The 20,354-nt window shown below is 40.7% G+C and overlaps 1 protein-coding gene across 4 annotated transcripts in view; it reads right to left on the bottom strand.

Moving 5' to 3' along the window:
• tax1bp1b (Tax1 (human T-cell leukemia virus type I) binding protein 1b) overlaps window positions 1-20,354 on the bottom strand; it is a 140,000-nt gene that overhangs the window by 93,091 nt on the left and 26,555 nt on the right. For all 4 annotated transcript variants that reach the window (XM_080205907.1, XM_080205882.1, XM_080205890.1 and 1 more), the window contains exons 3-4: window positions 3,713-3,815; window positions 3,127-3,314 (exon numbers count right to left, since the gene is read on the bottom strand). In XM_080205907.1, the coding sequence (XP_080062033.1) occupies window positions 3,127-3,314; window positions 3,713-3,815 (291 nt within the window). The remainder of the gene's footprint in view (window positions 1-3,126; window positions 3,315-3,712; window positions 3,816-20,354) is intronic.

Raw genomic sequence — 20,354 nt, 5'->3', positions numbered from 1 at the left:
CTAAATATTTTTAAGAAGCGGGTTGATGGGTTCTTGATAAGAGAGGGGATTAAGGGTTATGTGGAGAGGGCGGGAAAGTGGAACTGAGCCATAACAGATCAGCCATGATCTTACTGAATGGCGGGGCAGGCTCGAAGGGCTAGATGGCCTACTCCTGCTCCTATTTCTTATGTTCTTATGTTGGAAAAATGAAAAATCTGAACTTGTCTGTGATATCTTATACAACTGGATGCCCCATTCGTTTTTTCAAAAAAGGAAAAATAGTCAGTTGTACTGTTAATGTTGCAAATGCTGCAACAATGGAGTGCATGCTTTAATTCTATTAAGAGCAGCAGATATTAATTGGGGAAGATTAGAACAAGAACCGATTTCCACCTGTATGGGGAGCTATGTGGAAAGGAAAAGTAGTCTGCACTTATGCTAAGTTTTGAGAATAAACCCATGTGAAAGACTGATTGGTTTCAGCTTCTTCCTTTGCCAGATGGCTATTCATTGGAGTAATTATGGGGTGGGCAGCACTCGCTGAAACAACACTCAACAAAGTCAGCGTCTTCAAGAGACAAGGGCAGAAATGTGCAAAGGTGAAAACGCTCCCATACATATTTTGTGGTTGCCCACATTAGAAAAGCAAGTTAAAACCCTGGAGGTTAATTAACTCACAGCTACATTTATCAGACCCATGACAGAACTTTTTGGGTTAGTCAGGATAATGACATAACTGTAATCTGAGGTCTTTATGCTTGGAGAAATGAAACTCAAGCTTTCTTGTAGCCTGCAAAACATTACAATGAATAAGGCTGTTGCTTGAGGCATTTTTGTGGAGGTTGGAATAGGCTTCATCTTTCTAAAATCTACGTATCAGAAAATACCAGACAGCAATTATGGCATATCACTGGGACATTAAATTAGAATCTTAAACCCAACAACTGGTGTTGACTGGCAGACAAAAAAGTGTCAACTTTACTAAACTGCCTAAGATGCTAAAGTGACAAGCAGCTAATGAAGAAAATGTTGCTTTATAAAATCTTTTGAAAATGCAAGTAGGTAGATATTAACGAGGCCACAAAACATAATTTAACCAAGATGGTATTAAGATGCAAGTTGTGTAAATGTTAATCAATTTTTATAACATAAGAAACAGGAGTAGAGCACAGGGCCTATTGCACTTGCTCCGCCTTTCAGTACAATTATGGCTAATCTTAGAATCCCTACAGCACAGAAGGTGGCCAATGAGCCCATCAAGCCTGTACTGACAACAATCCCACCAAGGTCCTATCTCCATAACCCCACGTACTTCACCATGCTAGTCCAGCTGATACTCAGCAGCAATTTAACATGGCTAATCAATTGAACCCTCACATCTTTGGACTGTGGGAGGAGACTAATGCACCCAGAGGAAACCCACACAGAAATGGGGACAATGTGCTAACTCCACACGAACAGTGACCTGAGGCCGGAGTGGAACTCAGATCCCTGACGCTGTGAGACAGTAATGCTGCGTCACCCTTCAGCTTCAATTCCACTTTCCTCTCCACTCTTCATATCCCGATTTACTGGAACAGCAAAAATCTGCTCATTTGAATCAAAGATATATTCAATAATGGAGCATTCTAAAACCTCTGAAATAGAGAATTCAAAATATTCACAAACATTTGGATAAAATAATTTCTCCTCATCTCAGTCCTAAATGATGAGCCCCTCGCGACTATGGTCCCATGTTTTGGATTCTCCAAGCCAGGGCAAACATCCTGTCAGGTTCTACCCTGTGAGCTCCTTCAGAATTTTGTAAATCTTGTGACCATTTCTCCTTTTTCTAAACTTCAGAAAAATAAGTCCATCCTGATGGTGTTTTTTTCCATAATGGCTCTAGTTCTGCAAGCACTGGTAATCCTAATATTTCAATCAATATTTGTGTAGCAGCCTTGATGGTCAGTGTTATGATATTCAAATGAAGGAACCTCCAAGTTTGAAGAGGACTAGATCAATCAGGGATCACTTGACAGCATTCAAAAACTGGATAACTTGGTAGGTTTTCCTCTCCTGCACACTACTGGATCCCTAGAGCTGCCTCAGCTGAACTATGTAATTAAACATAACTAGGAAGCGAACATGGATGCCCCACTTTTCACTAACTGCAGGAGAGCTGACATTAGCTTATTGTGATAGCTGAAACATCGAGGGGGGAAATAAAGTTCCATCACCCTGCCACCATCTTAGAAAACGACACTTCGCAATTGAGATAGAATCTGTGGAGTGTGTATGACTTTTCATCAGAACCCAAACATCTGTAATATTTTGTTTTAGGGACAAGTACCTCGTCTTCTTCTGTGAGCATAGAAGAAAGAATATTCTTGGTGAATCTCATCTATCCCAGAGAGCTGTGGATGCACATTTATTGAAGAGATTCAAGATAGGAGGCTGATACTCAGGGATGTGGGAATGATATAGAAAGCTGGAGCTAAGTTAGCTGCATGATCAATTATGATCTTGTCAGTCTACTCCAGGTCCTATTTCTTATATTCTATTTCATCTATGCATATAAATAAGAACAGGGATAGTTATGTTCTCTGGAGCATGAATCCCAAATTTCTGTCCCAAAACCAGGCATGCTGAAGTCAACTATAACTATCCCAATACCTTCTAAGAGATCACCAGAAAGTGCCTTACCCAACTGAGGGAGCCAAATTTAACCAAGAGTGGCCCCTAACTGATTAATGGATATGTTTTATTGCAGCACAAAACTAAAATATGTAGAATATTTTGAAAAGTGGGAGCTTTTGTGGTTGTTTGATACAGTTGATAAAACTGAATCCAAAATGTTCAATTATATGGACAGCATGGAGGAATAAATCAAGCAAAGTAGTCTTTCAACATGTTGCATTCTGATCAAAGTTAATGGCAATATTAAAAGAACCAAAAAATTTGAATGATGGTTCTCAAAAGTTGCATTCATAGCCTATGCACTAATATGTTTTGAGTATTAGAAATGTTTTAACTTATGTATATATTTTTAACTCATTTAATAAAATCTCTATAGGGACAAGATCTAAATATATTCTGTACACTTGGTTGCCACTGCACTTATTTTGAACATTGATATTTAAATAAAAATTGGACACATCCTACCTCAAGAAAACTAGTTTTTGTTGTCACCACCAGCATATCAGAGTTTGCATCATCTTCCATGGTAAGCAGATCATCTGTGGGAGATGGCACGCGAAACTGAAAAGGTGTACTTGCTCCCCGTATTTCTCCCTTGTGTGTTACATAGCAAAACTGATAAAATTCTCCATCGTCATTTGGAAGATAGTAACCTGTTACAAGATACAATTTTTTAAGCAAACAATTCTCAACTTTAAATGCCCAATTCACTTAATTTTATGAAGTGTTAATCATAGAACCATATTTGTTAATTTCGGTTTCAAATCATGGAAAAATCATTGCATAACGTGAATTCACAAGCAACTTGGCATTGCCAATGTACAATAACTGCTTTTAAACTAAACCAGCACAGAAACATCCAGAGAATGCACTGTGAAATACATGAGCAAAGTTCAACTCCAGATGCTGTACGGCCTGCTCAGTATTTCCAGCATTTGCTGTTTATATTTCAGCTTTAGGTCAACGCAGTATTTTAGCTCACGCTAGAGAAGGAACTTTTTTTAAAAAACTACATAGTTCTGAGTTCTATCAAGTATTTGACTTTGCTTACCTTGGAAAACAATGACACGATTAAATGAAATTCCTTCTGCATAATTTTCTGGTACTTGAGACCACAGAAAAGTATAGTAATCACGAGCAGTGCTCCAACCAACCTAACCACACAAAAAAAAAATAAATGAACCACTCAATATTCATGTTCCATATACTGTACCATCTAAGTGTTGCCAACAAGTACGCATTTCTAAGAATATGAGTGATATATTTCCAAAATTCTGTTTAACAAACATACTTTTCGCAATACTGAAAGTTAGTGAAGAGTTAAAAAATGTTAAATAAACTTTGAAACAGTAGCATAAGGAGTCGGGCCCAGGAGCAGGAGCAGGCCATTCAGCCCTTCAAGCCTACTCCTCTATTCAACAAGAACATGGCTGATCTGTTGCATCTCAAACACCACTTTGCATTTTTCCCCTCATAATCCTTGACTCTTGCCCGTTGAAATTCAGCCCAACTCCACCTTGAATAAATTTTTGGCCAGCTTTCTGCAGTGGGGAAGAGAATGCCACAGACATTTTGTGTTTGACACAAAAATTTTCATCTCCATCTTATACAGTAGACCTCATTTTCTTGTCCCCTGGTTCTAGTTTCTCCTACAGATGGAAGCATCTTTCCACCATCCACACTGTCAAGTCCCTTCAAAATCTTATGATCAATAAGACCACATCTCATTCATCTCAACACCAAGGGGTATAGGCCCAAACGTTTCTCATAAGTCCTCCATCCCATGAATGAGTCAAGTGATGCTGTTCTGAGCTGCTTCTAATTATTTTTTTCAAATAAGAAACTGCATATAGCATTCCAGATGTGATCTCACCACAACCCTCTACGGGTGCAGTAAAATTTCTCTACTTTCACATTTCACTCCCCTTGCAATAAAGGCCAACATTCCATATGCCTTCCTAATCACTTATTGTACTTGAAATCTAAGTTTCAGGTTCATGAATCAGGACATTATCTGGATATGTATTATTGCAAAATCAATAATAATAAATGTAAATTCCAAAAATACCCATGTGTGTATGGTTAACTTATATTGAGTTAGGACCAATAAGTACTGTGGTTAACACATCGTTTTATGGCCAACTACATAACTCTGTACAGCAAAAGCAAATATAATCTATCCATAATACATCCCTGTCAATGGAAATCAATTTAAAAGTATGCTCTATACTTCGTAGTATTTAAATATGCTTCAGACAATATTTAATACATACATTATTCAGTCTTACTTCATCTATATGTATTTACTATGAATTGAGCATCACTTGAAGCTAAACTCAAAGAGGAGCACTTGCGTATTTTAGTTAAATAATTCCATAATACATCAACATTATGCATGCGTATAGCCCATAAGTGTTCTCGGGATTTTTTTTCTGAGTACCAGTGAAAAAGCTGCAAGGGTGAATTGGATTCCCTGAAGTTTTTCAAACATGAAGAGATTGCCTATCAGTTCCATCAGCTTTTTCTGAAAATCTGGGAGAGAGAAGAAATTCCTGTTGCCATCATTGTCACTGTCTTCAAAAAAGGAGACAAAGGAGGAAACATCATTCGTGGAACTTCAGATGGCAATGACATTATCTCCGTGCTCTCAGAAGAGATTCTCCAAAACATATTTGACAACTTCGCAGAAATATACTAAAGAATTCTCAGCCTCAACCTCAAGACGACTCAGGTCATTTACCAACCTGTCCAGCACAGGATCTGGTCTCTCCCTCCATCAGGATCAACGAAGAAACCCTCCCAAACATGAAACATTTTGCCTATGTGGAGAACCACCTCTCATCTAAGATTGACATCGATGCAATGATCCAACATCGTATCCAATTGGCAAGTGATATCTTTGGATGCCTAAGGACGAGTGTCTTCAATGAACACAACATTTGTGTTGACACCAAGATCCTCACGTACAAGGCAGTTGTCCTCCCAAATCTTTTATATGGCTCAGAAACGAACTACATACAGACACCATCTGAGGGCCCTGAAGAGGTACGATCAACACTGTCTGAGACGGATTCTCTGCATCAGCTGGGAGGACAGGCATACCAACATCAATGTCCTTGGAGACAAGAGCATCAGCACCAAGGCCATAATCAAAACCAACTCCAGTGGGTTGGCCATGTGTCAGAGTCCCAAATCAAATCTTCAGCCAGCTCAAGGATAGCCCCCAAACAACAGGACAAGGAAATTGCTTTAAAGACATCCTGAAGGCTTACCTCAACAAATGCAACACAGACATCAATGTTTGGGATACCCTTGCTCAGATAAGAGCTAGTTGAAAGAACCTCCTGACTGCAGGGCACCCAAAGGAAGAGGAGGTCTGGAAAAGGGGTCCAAATCCAAAGGCTAATTCCATCTCTTGGAACCTTCTGCCAAGTGTGCAGTCAAAGATGTGGCTCGAGGATTGGGCTCATCAGCCATGGAAGAAGCTACAGGGGCATGACTAATAACACAGTTTCTTAGGTGGTCAATCATTCTTATTAGCGAGTGAGCACTGAAGACAATGACAACAGTCCCACTAGCCAATTGTTTGTTAAATGCTTCCTGGATTCATCACCAGTATAGGGAGTTGAGTTGAATAGTATAGATGCATTTTAGAGGAAACTGGATAAACGTATATGAGGGAGAAGGGAATAAAAGGATTATGCTGATAGAGTAAGGAGGGATGCAAAAAGATTCAAGTGGGATATAAATGTCAGCACGGTTTGGTCAACTTGAATGTCTTATTAGTTAATTTCACAGCTTCAAATCATGGAAAAATTGTGACTATTTCACATGATTCAACATTTTTGGTATGTAAAAGGACTTGTTCTCCAGTTTTAAATATTTTAAAAATTGGTTTGAAACATCTTTTTCTTGCACCAGTCTTAGCTAGGGGTTCTAATTCTCTGGATTTACTCTGTGACCAGTACACAAAATGTGGTCTGATTATACATTTTGAGCAGAAATTTTTCCCGATCATATTCCTGGCTGTTCAGTAGAGCATTCAAATCGCATCATCAATTGCTGCTCAGCAGTGGTACTTGCAACATACACAAAAGACACTCAAACTTCATTAATAATGTCGAAATAGACGAAAGGAGTACTTATATTGCATACTTCGTTTTAATAAGCAGCATTTTATCACCTGACCGTGTTAAATGTCCACCTACTTTTAACGTCAACATAAAATAATAATCACATTTGGGGTTTAAGCCATAAAATTCTGATGGAAAAGATGAAGAGGAAAGGAGCTAAATAGGAACAGTGAATTATTTTCCCTCTCTACTTGTTGAAATTAATTCTTCAATCCACATTCTATTTCAAAGGTTCTCCTATCCCATAATCGTATCAGGGGATCTTCTCAACTCCTTCTACGATCTACAACAACATTATCCAATACATTAGGCACAACCCACATGTAACAAATTGGAAATACAGCTAATTATAAAAAGGAATAATACACATTGCCATCAGACTGGTAATTTCAATCTGCGTACTCACAATGCATATACAACTTTAACCTTTCTGTGCATTTGCTAATTAAAATCGGAGAATCTTAAGCAATGTATGCAAGTTCTTTGATCACCATGGGTGCTTTACTACTTTGGTAAGTGAATGATGACAGGTGTCTGATTCATGAATTTGTATATATAGAACATAGAACATAGAACATAGAACATTACAGCGCAGAACAGGCCCTTCGGCCCACGATGTTGCGCCGACCAGTTACAAAAACAATGACCCACTAGCCTATACCAATCCCTTTTCGTCCATAAACCTATCCAGAGATCTCTTAAACGCCCCCAAACTAGACGCATCTACAACTGCAGCAGGCAGGGCATTCCAATCCCTCACCACCCGCTGGGTAAAGAACCTACCCCTGACATCCGTCCTGTAGCTACCCCCCCTTAATTTAAAGTCATGCCCCCTCGTGCTAGCTTTCTCCATCCGAGGAAAAAGGCTATCACTATCCACCCTATCTAAACCTCTAATCATCTTATATGTTTCAATAAGATCCCCTCTTAGCCGCCTTCTTCCCAACGAAAACAACCCTAGATCCCTCAGTCTCTCCTCATAGGACCTCCCCACCATACCAGGCAACATCCTAGTAAACCTCCTCTGCACCCTCTCCAACGCCTCCACATCCTTCTTGTAATGCGGGGACCAGAACTGCACACAGTACTCCAAGTGCGGCCGCACTAGAGTAGTGTACAGTTGCAACATTACACTGCGACTCCTAAATTCAATCCCCCTACCAATAAACGCCAAGACACCGTACGCCTTCTTGACAACCTTATCTACTTGATTCCCAACTTTCAGGGATCTATGTACACACACACCTAGATCCCTCTGTTCATCCACACTATTCAAAGTCCTCCCGTTAGCCCTATACTCGACACATCTGTTGCTCCTACCAAAGTGAATTACCTCACACTTCTCCGCATTAAATTCCATCCGCCACCTCTCGGCCCAGCTCTGCAACCTATCTAAGTCTCCCTGCAGACTATGACACCCTTCCTCACAATCTACCACACCTCCAACTTTGGTGTCATCAGCAAATTTACTAATCCACCCAACTATACCCTCATCCAGATCATTAATAAAAATTACAAATTATAGGTAAACACCTACACTGAGAATACATACAAAATATTTATTATTATTCTATTTAGTCATTTCTATTGCACATCACTGATTCATTATGTATCACTAATTATAAACTTTACACTGCTATTCTTGAGTAAACATTCCAATTATTCAAAAGAATTTCAAAATGAAAACAAAATTTCAATCTCAATAGGTCACTAAAAAAATTCTCAAGGGGCAGCACAGTGGCTAGTGCTACTGCCTCGCAGCACCAGGGATCGGAGTTCGATTCCGGCCTTGGATGACTGTGTGGAATTTGCATGCTCTCCCTGTGTCTGCGTGGGTTTCTTATAGGTGCTCTGGTTTCCTCCCACAGTTCAAAGATGCGCACACCATGCTCAAATGTCCCTTAATGTCAGGGAGATTAGCAGGGTAAATGCATGGGGTTACACGAATAGGGCCTGGGTGGAATTGTCGTCAATGCAGGCTTGATGGGCCAAATGGCCTCTTTCTGCACTGTAGGGATTCTATGATAAAACTATGAAATTGACATTTAAAAATACACCTCTGAAATAGAAAAAAGAATGTCTAGACTAAACGCCAGAGCTAAACAAAATCTTAACACCTTTCGGTCCAGAGGATAAACTATTTTATTGCTGTGTTGAGATTAAATAAACAGACTTTTGTGCCATCATCTATTGAATGTTCCAACTATGCACACTACAACAGCTTGTGATTTACTGAACATTATTTGGTGTCCAGGGTGACTACAATGTGGCTCCTTATTTCAGGTCAGGACAATCAACTGTGGCATTATGTGGTTTCTCAATCAAAAACAGAAATGAATGCAATAAAAAATAGCAGATTCAAATAGCCCTACCTCTATGCATTTTCTCATAAGATTTACACTGACAAATAAAACAGTTCACCTGGCCACTCAACTATAGGATGATTTTGCAGCACTATAAAAAAGAATGGAAGGAGAAAATAACTGAAAAAGAGAACTATGAACACAAAATAGTTTAGCAATTTTGCAGAGAGGATGCAAAGATACATTTTTCTTATTTTTCTCCAACTTTTTGGTTCATCACTCCGCATGTTCCTGGATTGAAGGCTCCACTTTTGCCTTTTTTCACCTTTTCACTGCTGTTAAGCACTAACATAAGAATTCTTACTCAAATAAGTTGAATCAGGACCAAATAAATACTTATGCATGAAGCTAACTCAAAACAATTAGCTATGCTTTACACCTAAGTCACACTTTCATCACTTCACCCTGATAATTATTTTAAAGTTTCTATTTTACCGACATCAAAGAATGGTGTTACAGCTTTGACAGGTTTAGCCGAACATTTACTAGTTACAGGCTACATCACTTCTTTTGATCTTCCATGTAACAGCTCCTACTATCATAAACACTCATAATCCACAAGAGAAAGCTGGTCTTCAACTGAACAAGTGTTAATTCCAAATTAAATGAACCTCAAACCAACAATTACTGCAATGCCTATTAAATGAAATGCATTTAAGGAGCCTTTCAGTTAATTGCTCCCTTGTCGCAACAGCTAACAGAGCAGGCTTTGCGACATTCGAAGACAACTTCATAAAAATGTATTAATAAAGGCAATTCTTTTTGGTATTTGAATCCGTTACGTTTAATTTATTGCTGCAATATGGAAGGAATTGAACAGTAGATTTGTTTAAAGCATATATTTGTAAGTACATATTCATGTTATTTACCTAGATAGTTTTATTTATCATAGCAACGGTTAATTGCATTTTGAAAACATACACCTACGATTATAACAAACAACTTGCTTATTATAAATTTTCACCATTGCCTATTTGCATTTGGTAAACAAATATTGATAATAAAAACTGATTTAAATAACAGTTCTGAGCTCATAAATACAGTCACTTCTCTATGCAGGTGATAAGCGTGGGTATGAGTGACAGCTGCTAGGTGATGACTACTTTTTTATAGGATAATTTAAAATCTATTTAAATTGTACTGAAACTCTCAGCTGCATCCAGCTCAGCACATTAACAATACACATACATACTTGGCTTGAGGGGTAAAAGGCAATGACAACTTGCCAATCCCACATCTCTAAGAATTACAAAAAGAGAACTCCTATGAAAGGCCAGATTTTACATCATCATGGAACCTTATCAGAACCATGACAACTTTGTCAAAAATGATTGCTTGTTAAAACTCTTCTAGGAACTGAACCTATAATCACAAATGGAATTTTAACTACTGCACCAAATCACAAACCAATGCTCCACTAACATTTTTTCATAAAAGTATTAAACAGTAAAATAACAAAGGAATTGAATGTTATTTTTAATTTCTTTACACATTTTTCAATTGATTTTCACTGTCAATTTATCAAATATGGGAGGAATAGAGAAAAAAAGGACCACAAACCAAAAGAGAAAATGCTATAAACATGCATATTGGCCAGCATACATAAAGGAATAAAGTTCTGAATTTAGACCCTTCAGAAACGATGACTATTAAAGAGAATAATTCTCACACATCTGTCTCCGTTGTACACAGCCTTCTAATTCTGGATGGAAAATATACTTAATATATTTAAAATGCAAAAGATTAAATTTTACAGTTCATTCCACTTCTCCGTCTTCTTAAAGTTCCTTTTTTAACAAATGCTTCAGTTACATAGCTTCTGCATATTGTGATATGGGGGCAGGGGAGGTTGATCAATGGTGGGCATTCTCCAGCACATCTTTTGGTACCCCCACAGTTACAGTGCCTAGCCTGCACTACTTGTATCACCCGACCTTGTGTGCAGCCTATCTAAAACCATAAAAGTGTCACAAATATTCAAAATTTTCTAATAATAAAATTCACAATCAATATTATGTGTGTAAATCAAAAGTTCAAACCCTTGTTATCAATGACAAATAAAACAAATGTTTGATTTTTAAAACTATACTTAAAACATCTTTCCACATGTTATCATAGAGCTACAATGCAAAAGGAGGCCATTTGGCCCATCAAGCCTGCACCAACAACAATCCCACACAGGTTCTGTCCTATCTCTGTAACCCAACATATTTGTTCTCCTAATTCCCCTAACACTTAGGGGCAATTCATCATTGCCAATCAACCTAACCCACACATTTAGACTGGGAGGAAACCAGAACACCAGAACCCACGTAGACACTGGGAGAATGTGCTAAATCCACAGTCACCCAAGGCCAGAATTGAACCAAGGTCCCTGGCGCTGAGAGGTAGCAGCACTAACCACTGTGCAACCATGCCGCCGATGGTATTTGTAGTTTACTGTGGCATTGTTCATTGTAGCCACAACCTGCAGCATGGTTACATGTTTACCTGCAGCAGGATAAATCACAGGAACATTATGATAGGGTGGATGCAAAGTGTTTCCACCTAGAGGGAAGAACAAACATTAGACATCAATTTAAGGCGGTTACCAAGAAATCAAACAGGGAATTGAGAAAGAACTTCAGAGACAGAGCAACGAGCATGTGGAATTCGCTACCATAAAGGAGTAGTTGAGGTAAATTGTATAAGAACATAAGAAATAGGAGCAGGAGTAGGCCATCCAGCCCTTCGAGCCTGCCCCGCCATTCAATAAGATCATGACTGATCTGTCGTGGCTCATTTCCACATTCCCGCCCTCTCCCCATAACCCTTAATCCCCTCGCTTATCAAAAACCCATCAACCCACGTCTTAAAAATATTTAGCGAGGCAGCCTCCACCACTTCAACGGGCAGAGAATTCCAGAGATTCACCACCCTTTGAGTGAAGAAGTTCCTCCTCAACTCCGTTCTAAACCACCCCCCCTTTATCTTGAGGCTGTGCCCCCTAGTCCTACTGTCCTTTCTGAGCAGGAAGAGCCTCTCCACCTCTATCCTATCCATCCCATTCATCATCTTATACGTCTCAATGAGATCTCCCCTCATTCTTCTAAACTCTAACGAGTACAAGCCCAGTTTATTCAGCCTCTCCTCATAGCTCAACCCCCTCAACTCCGGTATCAGCCTAGTAAACCTCCTCTGCACTCCCTCCAAGGCCAAAATATCCTTGCGTAAGTACGGCGACCAAAACTGCACACAGTACTCCAGCTGCGACCTCACCAATGCCCTATACAGCTGCAGCAAGACCCCCCTACTTTTATATTCAATCCCCCTCGCTATGAAGGCCAGCATCCCATTAGCCTTCATGACCACCTGCTGCACCTGCAGACTGGGTTTTTGCAACTCATGCACAAGGACCCCGAGGTCCCTCTGCACCGTCACCTGCTGCAGTTTTAAGCAGTTATTTCCAAAACGTGGGCTGTGATCCCAAAAGAATAGCAGAGATAGTGTTTGGGCCATGAGTAAACTTTTCCCTTAGCACCAAGGCCCAAATGGCATTCAGTCCTACCCTGACTCTGAATGTCTCCAGGTCTTGGGTTTTTTCTTGTCAACCATTTAAAAAAAATGCCACCTGTCGGATCAGTGTTGTACACTGGCCTAGGGTTTCAGAACTAATGTGCCTCCCCTGGCTACTGATCTGCGTGTAAGCAGGGATTGAATACACATTTGTGCATGTGTTAATGGTGAATGGTGAAACGTGGTTGCAGGGTGACAGGGACTGGGAGCTGAATGTCCAGGGGTATCAAGCGTTTAGGAAGGATAGACAGGAGGAAAAAGGGGGTGGGGTAGCTCTGCTGATTAAGGATAATATCAGGGCAGTAGTAAGGGAAGATATACGCTCCAAAGAGCAGAATGTGGAATCGTTGTGGGTGGAGATAAGGAACAGTAAGGGAAGGAAGAAGCTGGTGGGTGTGATCTATAGGCCCCCAAATAATAACTTGGAGGTGGGGCGGGCTATAAACAAGCAAATAAATGATGCGTGCAGAAATGGAGCGACGATGGGGGATTTCAATCTGCATATTGATTGGTTGACCCAAGTCGGACGTGGTGGGCTTGAGGAAGAGTTCTTGGAATGCTGTCGGGATAGTTTCCTTGAACAGTGTGTGACACAACCAACGAGGGAGCGAGCTATCTTAGATCTGGTGTTGTGTAACGAGGCAGGAAGAATTAGGAATCTTGTTGTGAGGGATCTTCTTGGGACGAACGATCATTGTATGGTTGAGTTTTTGATGCAGACGGAAGATGAGAAAGTAGGGTCCCGAACCTGTGTCCTCTGTTTGAGCAGAGGGGAGTATGATAGGATGAGAGAGGAATTGGCAAGTGTAGATTGGGGGTGCAGACTGGTTGGTAGGGCTGCTGAGGAACAGTGGAGGATCTTTAAGGAGATCTTTTTCGGTGCTCAGCAGAAATATATTCCAATGGTAAAGAAGGAACGTAGGAGAAGGGATAACCAACCGTGGTTATCGAAGGAAATAAAGGAGGGTATTAAATTAAAAGCTGATGCATTCAGAGTGGCTAAAAGTAGTGGGCGAGTAGAAGATTGGGAGAGGTTTAAAAATCAACAAAGAATGACTAAGAAGTTGATAAAGAAAGGAAGGATAGACTATGAAGCTAAACTAGCACTAAATATAAAAAAAGACACTAAGAGTTTTTACAAATATATAAAGAGGAGGAGGCTGGCTAGAGTGAATGTTGGACCCTTAGAGGATGAGAGGGGGGATTTAGTGGTGGGAGATGAGGAAATGGCAGAGGCCTTAAATAAGTTTTTTGCCTCGGTCTTCACGGAGGAGGATGTGAATAGTTTGCCAGATATTAAAGATAGAAGGATGGTAGGAGTTGAAGGCCTGAATGCAATTCCTGTCACTAGAGAGGTAGTGCTTGATAGACTAACAGGACTGATGGTGGACAAGTCCCCAGGACCGGATGGAATGCATCCCAGGGTCTGAAGGAAATGGCAGAGGTGATAGTGGATGCCTTAGTGATTATTTACCCCAAACTTCGCTGGATTCTGGGGAAGTGCCAGAAGATTGGAAAACAGTTAATGTTACGTTGCTGTTTAAAAAAGGTAGCAGGCAAAAGGCAGGGAATTATAGACCGGTTAGTTTAACGTCTGTAGTTGGAAAAATGCTTGAATCTGTCATCAAAGAAGAAGTAGCGAGGCACCTAGAAAAGAATGGTTTGATAAAGCAGACGCAGCATGGATTCGTTAAGGGGAAGTCGTGTTTGACGAATTTATTGAATTTCTATGAGGATGTGACTAGTGCAGTAGACAGAGGGGAAACGGTGGATGTGGTGTTTCTCGATTTTCAAAAGGCGTTTGATAAGGTGCCGCACAAAAGGTTGCTTCAGAAGGTTAGGAGGCATGGAGTTGGGAGTAAGGTGTTAGCGTGGATAGAGGATTGGTTGTCTAATAGGAGGCAGAGAGTTGGTATCAATGGGTGCTATTCTGGTTGGTGACTAGTGGAGTACCGCAGGGATCGGTGCTGGGGCCTCAGCTATTTACCATTTACATAGATGATCTGGAGGAGGGGGCTGAGTATAGGGTAACAAAATTTGCTGATGACACAAAGATGAGGGGAAAAGCAAATTGTGCGGAGGGTGTGGAATGTCTGCAGAGGGATCTGGATAGGCCGTGCGAGTGGGCGAGGGCCTGGCAGATGGAGTACAATGTTAGCAAGTGTGAGGTTATCCACTTTGGCAGAAATAATAGTAGGAGGGATTACTATTTAAAGGGCGAAAAGCTGCAGCATGCTACGGTGCAGAGGGACCTCGGGGTCCTTGTGCACGAATCGCAAAACGCAGTCTGCAGGTGCAGCAGGTGATCAAGAAGGCGAATGGAATGCTGGCCTTCATAGCGAGGGGGATAGAATATAAAAGCAGGGAGGTCTTGCTGCAGCTGTACAGGGCACTGGTGAGGCCGCAGCTGGAGTACTGTGTGCAGTTTTGGTCGCCACACTTGCGCAAGGATATTTTGGCCTTGGAGGGAGTGCAGAGGAGGTTCACTAGGCTGATATCGGAGATGAGGGGGTTGGACAATGAAGAGAGACTAAAGAGACTGGGTCTGTACTTGTTGGAGTTTATAAGGATGAGGGGGGATCTTATAGAGACGTATAAGATAATGAAAGGGATGGATAGGGTAGAGGTAGAGAGATTCTTCCCGCTCAGAAAGGACAGCAGGATTAGAGGGGACAGCCTCAAGATAAGGGGGGGCAGTTTAGAACGGCGTTGAGGAGGAACTTCTTCACTCAGAGTGATGAATCTCTGGAATTCTCTGCCCATTGAAGTGGTGGAGGCTACCTCGCTAAATATATTTAAGTCACAGGTAGATGGGTTTTTGACAGACAAGGGGATTAAGGGTTATGGGGAGAAAGCGGGAAAGTGGAACCAATCCACTTCAGATCAGCCATGATCTTATTGAATGGCGGTGCGGGCTCGAAGGGCTAGATGGCCTACTCCAGCTCCTATTTCTTATGTTCTTATGAATGCAAATGCAACCACTGCTTCGTGGCCAAGGACTTGCAAGTACATAAAGTTAAAACATTTTGTAAAACATGAAAAACATGTGTGTGTGTGTGTGTGTGTGTGTGTGTGTGTGTGTTTTAATCTATTAGTACATGAAATTGAATCATATACTAAATGTTGTAATGCTATGACTGTGTTAATAATTGTTAATGACTGTGGTCACGTTAATTTTCAAATGTTAAAATGAGGTGAACAGTGGACAGTAGTTCAGGAACAATAGATTTAAGGGGAGGCCAAAATGAATAAAGAAGAGAATGGAGAGTTATACTGAGAGTGGGTTCCTCCTGATGCTCTAGTTTCCTCCCACACTCCAAAGATGTGCAGGTTAGGTTAATTAGCCCTGCTAAATTGACCCTTAGTGTCGGGGGACTATCAGGATAAATGTGAGTTATGGGGATAGGGCCTGGGTGGAATTGTTGTTGGTGCAGGCTAGAAGGGTGAAATGATCTCCTTCTGCACTGTAGGTGTTCTATGAGTCTATGAGTTAGCTGAAGCGGCATCAAGTCAAATGGCCTGTTTCTGTGCTGAATATTTCAGGAGATTCCATGTAAACGCTAATAAAAGTTGCACCATAGCTAAAGTACAATAAATTGATTAAAAGAATGCAATAATAACCAGATTATCATACCCACCTTAGTTACTGAAGATGATTGAATTTGGAGATAATACTATTTAAGAACAACTTAGCAACCACTGTGCCCAAAATAGTCTTTTATTTGTTAGTAATTGGGTCCTAAAAGCTTTTTAGCTCTTCACTTCCCATATATATTTTAATGCTGGATAAAAACCAATATTCACATACTGTTGTGCCCATGTGCCATTCTGATCCATTGCTGAATTGGCGTTGTTTTGCCATTTGTCGAGAAAGCACTGACTCTGAACACATGTGGCTCAACTGGGATCAAACATCAGTCACCCACATATATAAATTTATTGTAGCCTTCAATTTTTGGACACCTTAAACTGTATAAAACACTCAGAAAAGAGCCATGCTTTGTTCCTGCAACACTTCTGTCCCACACTCATTCATAAATTTTTCAGTTTTGCAATGTAAACATCTATAGCTAGAAATTGTTACTTTTACAGACAGAGACAATGGCTGTAACTCTCAATGCATTTCCATTCCAAAAACTGCTTTTATCCTCGGCACTCAAAGTTGGATTGAAATTCCAATTCAAACCGTAGGCTACAGATGGAAGCAGAGGCCAGTATGGGCAGGATATGCCCAGCATACATCTATAACATTAAATAATCAATGTCACTCCTCAATTTAATGGTTTTATGTGGATTTTTCAGGTTTATTTTGTTTTTTCTAGTTGTGCGTATTTACTTCAATGAAGGAAAATGCTGGCTGATGACCACAAGATCACATTCGAGCAATCAGGCTTGTTTGAGGTTCCCATTGACAAATCTTAGTCCTAGAAAAAAAACTTCGCTACCTGATAATATCAATCATTTGATTGAATAAATATTAAGGTAACAAAGTGCTCATTTAAGAACATAAGAAATAGGAAATAGGAGCAGGAGTAGGCCATCTGGCCCTTCGAGCCTGCCCCGCCATTCAATAAGATCATGGCTGATCTGTCGTGGCTCAGTTCCACTTTCCCGCCCTCTCCCCATAACCCTTAATCCCCTCTCTTATCAAAAACCCATCAACCCGCTTCTTAAAAATATTTAGCGAGGCAGCCTCCACCACTTCAACGGGCAGAGAATTCCAGAGATTCACCACCCTTTGAGTGAAGAAGTTCCTCCTCAACTCCGTTCTGAACCGCCCCCCCTTTATCTTGAGGCTGTGCCCCCTAGTCCTACTGTCTTTTTTGAGCGGGAATAGTCTTTCCACCTCTATCCTATCCATCCCATTCATCATCTTATACGTCTCAATGAGATCTCCCCTCATTCTTCTAAACTCTAACGAGTACAAGCCTAGTTTATTCAGCCTCTCCTCATAGCTCAACCCCCTCAACTCCGGTATCAGCCTAGTAAACCTCCTCTGCACTCCCTCCAAGGCCAAAATATCCTTGCGCAGGTGCGGCGCCCAAAACTGCACACAGTACTCCAGCTGCGGCCTCACCAATGCCCTATACAGCTGCAGCAAGACCTCCCTACTTTTATATTCAATCCCCCTCGCTATGAAGGCCAGCATCCCATTCGCCTTCCTGACCACCTGCTGCACCTGCAGGCTGGGTTTTTGCGACTCATGCACAAGGACCCCGAGGTCCCTCTGCACCGTCGCCTGCTGCAGTTTTTCGCCACGTAAGTAATAGTCCTTCCTACCATTCTTCCTACCAAAGTGGACCACCTCACACTTGCCAACATTAAATTCCATTTGCCATTTCCTGGCCCATTCTCCCAGCCTATCTAGATCCTTCTGCAGACTCTCCACACCCTCCGCACAATTTGCCTTTCCCCCAATCTTGGTGTCATCAGCAAATTTCGACACCCTACACTCGGTTCCCTCCTCCAGATCATCTATATAAATGGTAAATAGCTGAGGCCCCAGCACCGACCCCTGGGGCACCCCACTAGTCACCAACCGCCAATCCGAATAGCACCCATTGACCCCCACTCTCTGCCTCCTATTTGACAACCAATCCTCTATCCACGCTAACACCCTACCCCCAACTCCATGTCCTCTGACCTTCTGCAGTAACCTCTTGTGAGGTACCTTATCAAACGCCTTCTGAAAATCCAGAAAGACCACATCCACCGGCTCTCCTCTATCCACCGCCCTAGACACATCCTCATAGAACTCCAGTAAATTTGTCAGACACGACTTCCCTTTAATGAAACCTTTAATTTCAGCCAGTCATTTCTGTCTTATGGATGAGTAGTGCTATGAAATATGGTACCTTATGCTACAATGACTCTGAAGTCACAATTTTAGATGTGACATGACATGACAAGGTGTGCTGCATGTAAGACACCATGTAAACAGCATTTAGCTCACCATCGCTGGGATTTTTTTGAAAAATAGATGTATTTTAACAATTTAGTCAGTGGTAGACTTTAAGAAGTGTGTAGATCAATACATGGACTAGAACATGGATGCTCATGATCTAGGATCCTTTATAAAAAGCCGGAATTAATATGGAAAACAAATTCTAATTTATTGAACTATTGTAATAAATCCACCTATTACTCTATATCAGCATTCACTCTGTCAAGTCACAATATTCAGTAGTATACACTGCTTTAAAAATGCTCAGGAATAAATTGAAACAATTGAAATAAATTGATAGTCATGTTACTCAAAAGACTTGAGACCATTTCCTTTTCTGAGATATATCCTGATAGAATCTCGTTAAAAGCACGATTGGATCACTTTGTGGAAAATTAACATTTCCACTTGATTCAATCATTTTCTTGAAGTTGATTCATTTTGGTGTTGAAGATGAACATTGTCATCATCAGGGAGTGCAGTACATTTTTCATTTCTGTGTTAGCATTTAACTGCTATATAAATTATTCAGCTCCACACCCAAGTCTCTCTGTTGCACTTAAGCAGTATTGAGTGGCAACTTCAGGGTTCTGAAGATCAACATTCATTTCACGTGAGTTGGAGGAACAAGAACACTGTCCCGACAGTGTGTTGAATTCAAAGCCAGGTAAGTTAATGTTGGGGTTCTATACATCCATTCTTCAATCTTTTTAAAAATTCTGAACACAAAATCAAAATCACACTATTCGACTCATTTGCTAAGTGCAGCTAAACTGACCAGAAGATTGATTTCCAATCTGTGCTAAATGAGTAAATATTAGTTGAAGTGGCAACAAGGGTATTATAACTGTCGTTAAGGGGAAAAAAATCAACCAGCTATTGAAGGACTCTATGGTAAAATTCCAGTGAATTTGAGGTTTTATCTGATATGTAAAACTACTCTTTAGTCACTTAGTAAAAGATATTTTTGGCATTATACAATTTGAACCATTGAAAATGTAAAAATTATCCTAAACAAACTTTAATTAAGGCAAAAGGAAAGGGAACTAAACTGGGACTCCTCGTATGAGAGAAATAGAAGGCAGATGGTAAAAGTGTCTTTGTTGCATGCAAGGTGAACTATTTAAGTGAGAACCACACCAGTTACAATCATTTGAGGGGAGAAGTGACAAGAGAATAAGAGAATAGAAAATGGCAGTTAACATAAAAGGGAGCTCAAAAATCTTCTACTGCCAGAATAGGTCATAAGTTTGCAGATGATACAAAGATATGTAGAGAGACAGACAGTATTGAGGAAACAGGGGGGTTGCATAAGACTTGGACAGGTTAGCAGAGTGGGCAAAGAAATGGCAGATGGAATATAACGTGGAAAAGTGTGAGGTTATGCACTTTGGAAGGAGGAATGGAGGCATAGATTATTTGCTAAATGGGAAAATACTTAGGAAATCAGAAACACAACGGGACTTTGGAGTCCTTGTTCAAAATTTTCTTAAGGTTAACATGCAGGTTCAGTCAGCAGTTAGGAAGGCAAATGCAATGTTAACATTCATGTCAAGAGGGCTAGAATGCAAGAGCAGGGATGTACTTCTGAGGCTGTGTAAGGCTCTGATCAGAACCCATTTGGAGTATTGCGAGCAGTTTTGAGCCCCATATCTAAGGATGGATGTGCTGACCTTGGAAAGGGAGGTTCACAAAAAC

Source organism: Carcharhinus amblyrhynchos, chromosome 2 (assembly GCF_965287045.1).
Source record: "Carcharhinus amblyrhynchos chromosome 2, sCarAmb.v2.hapA, whole genome shotgun sequence".
In the NCBI taxonomy this organism is placed as follows: domain Eukaryota; kingdom Metazoa; phylum Chordata; class Chondrichthyes; order Carcharhiniformes; family Carcharhinidae; genus Carcharhinus; species Carcharhinus amblyrhynchos.
The sequence above is the reverse complement of the archived record's forward strand: the minus strand, read 5'-3'. Positions and strand labels throughout refer to the sequence as shown.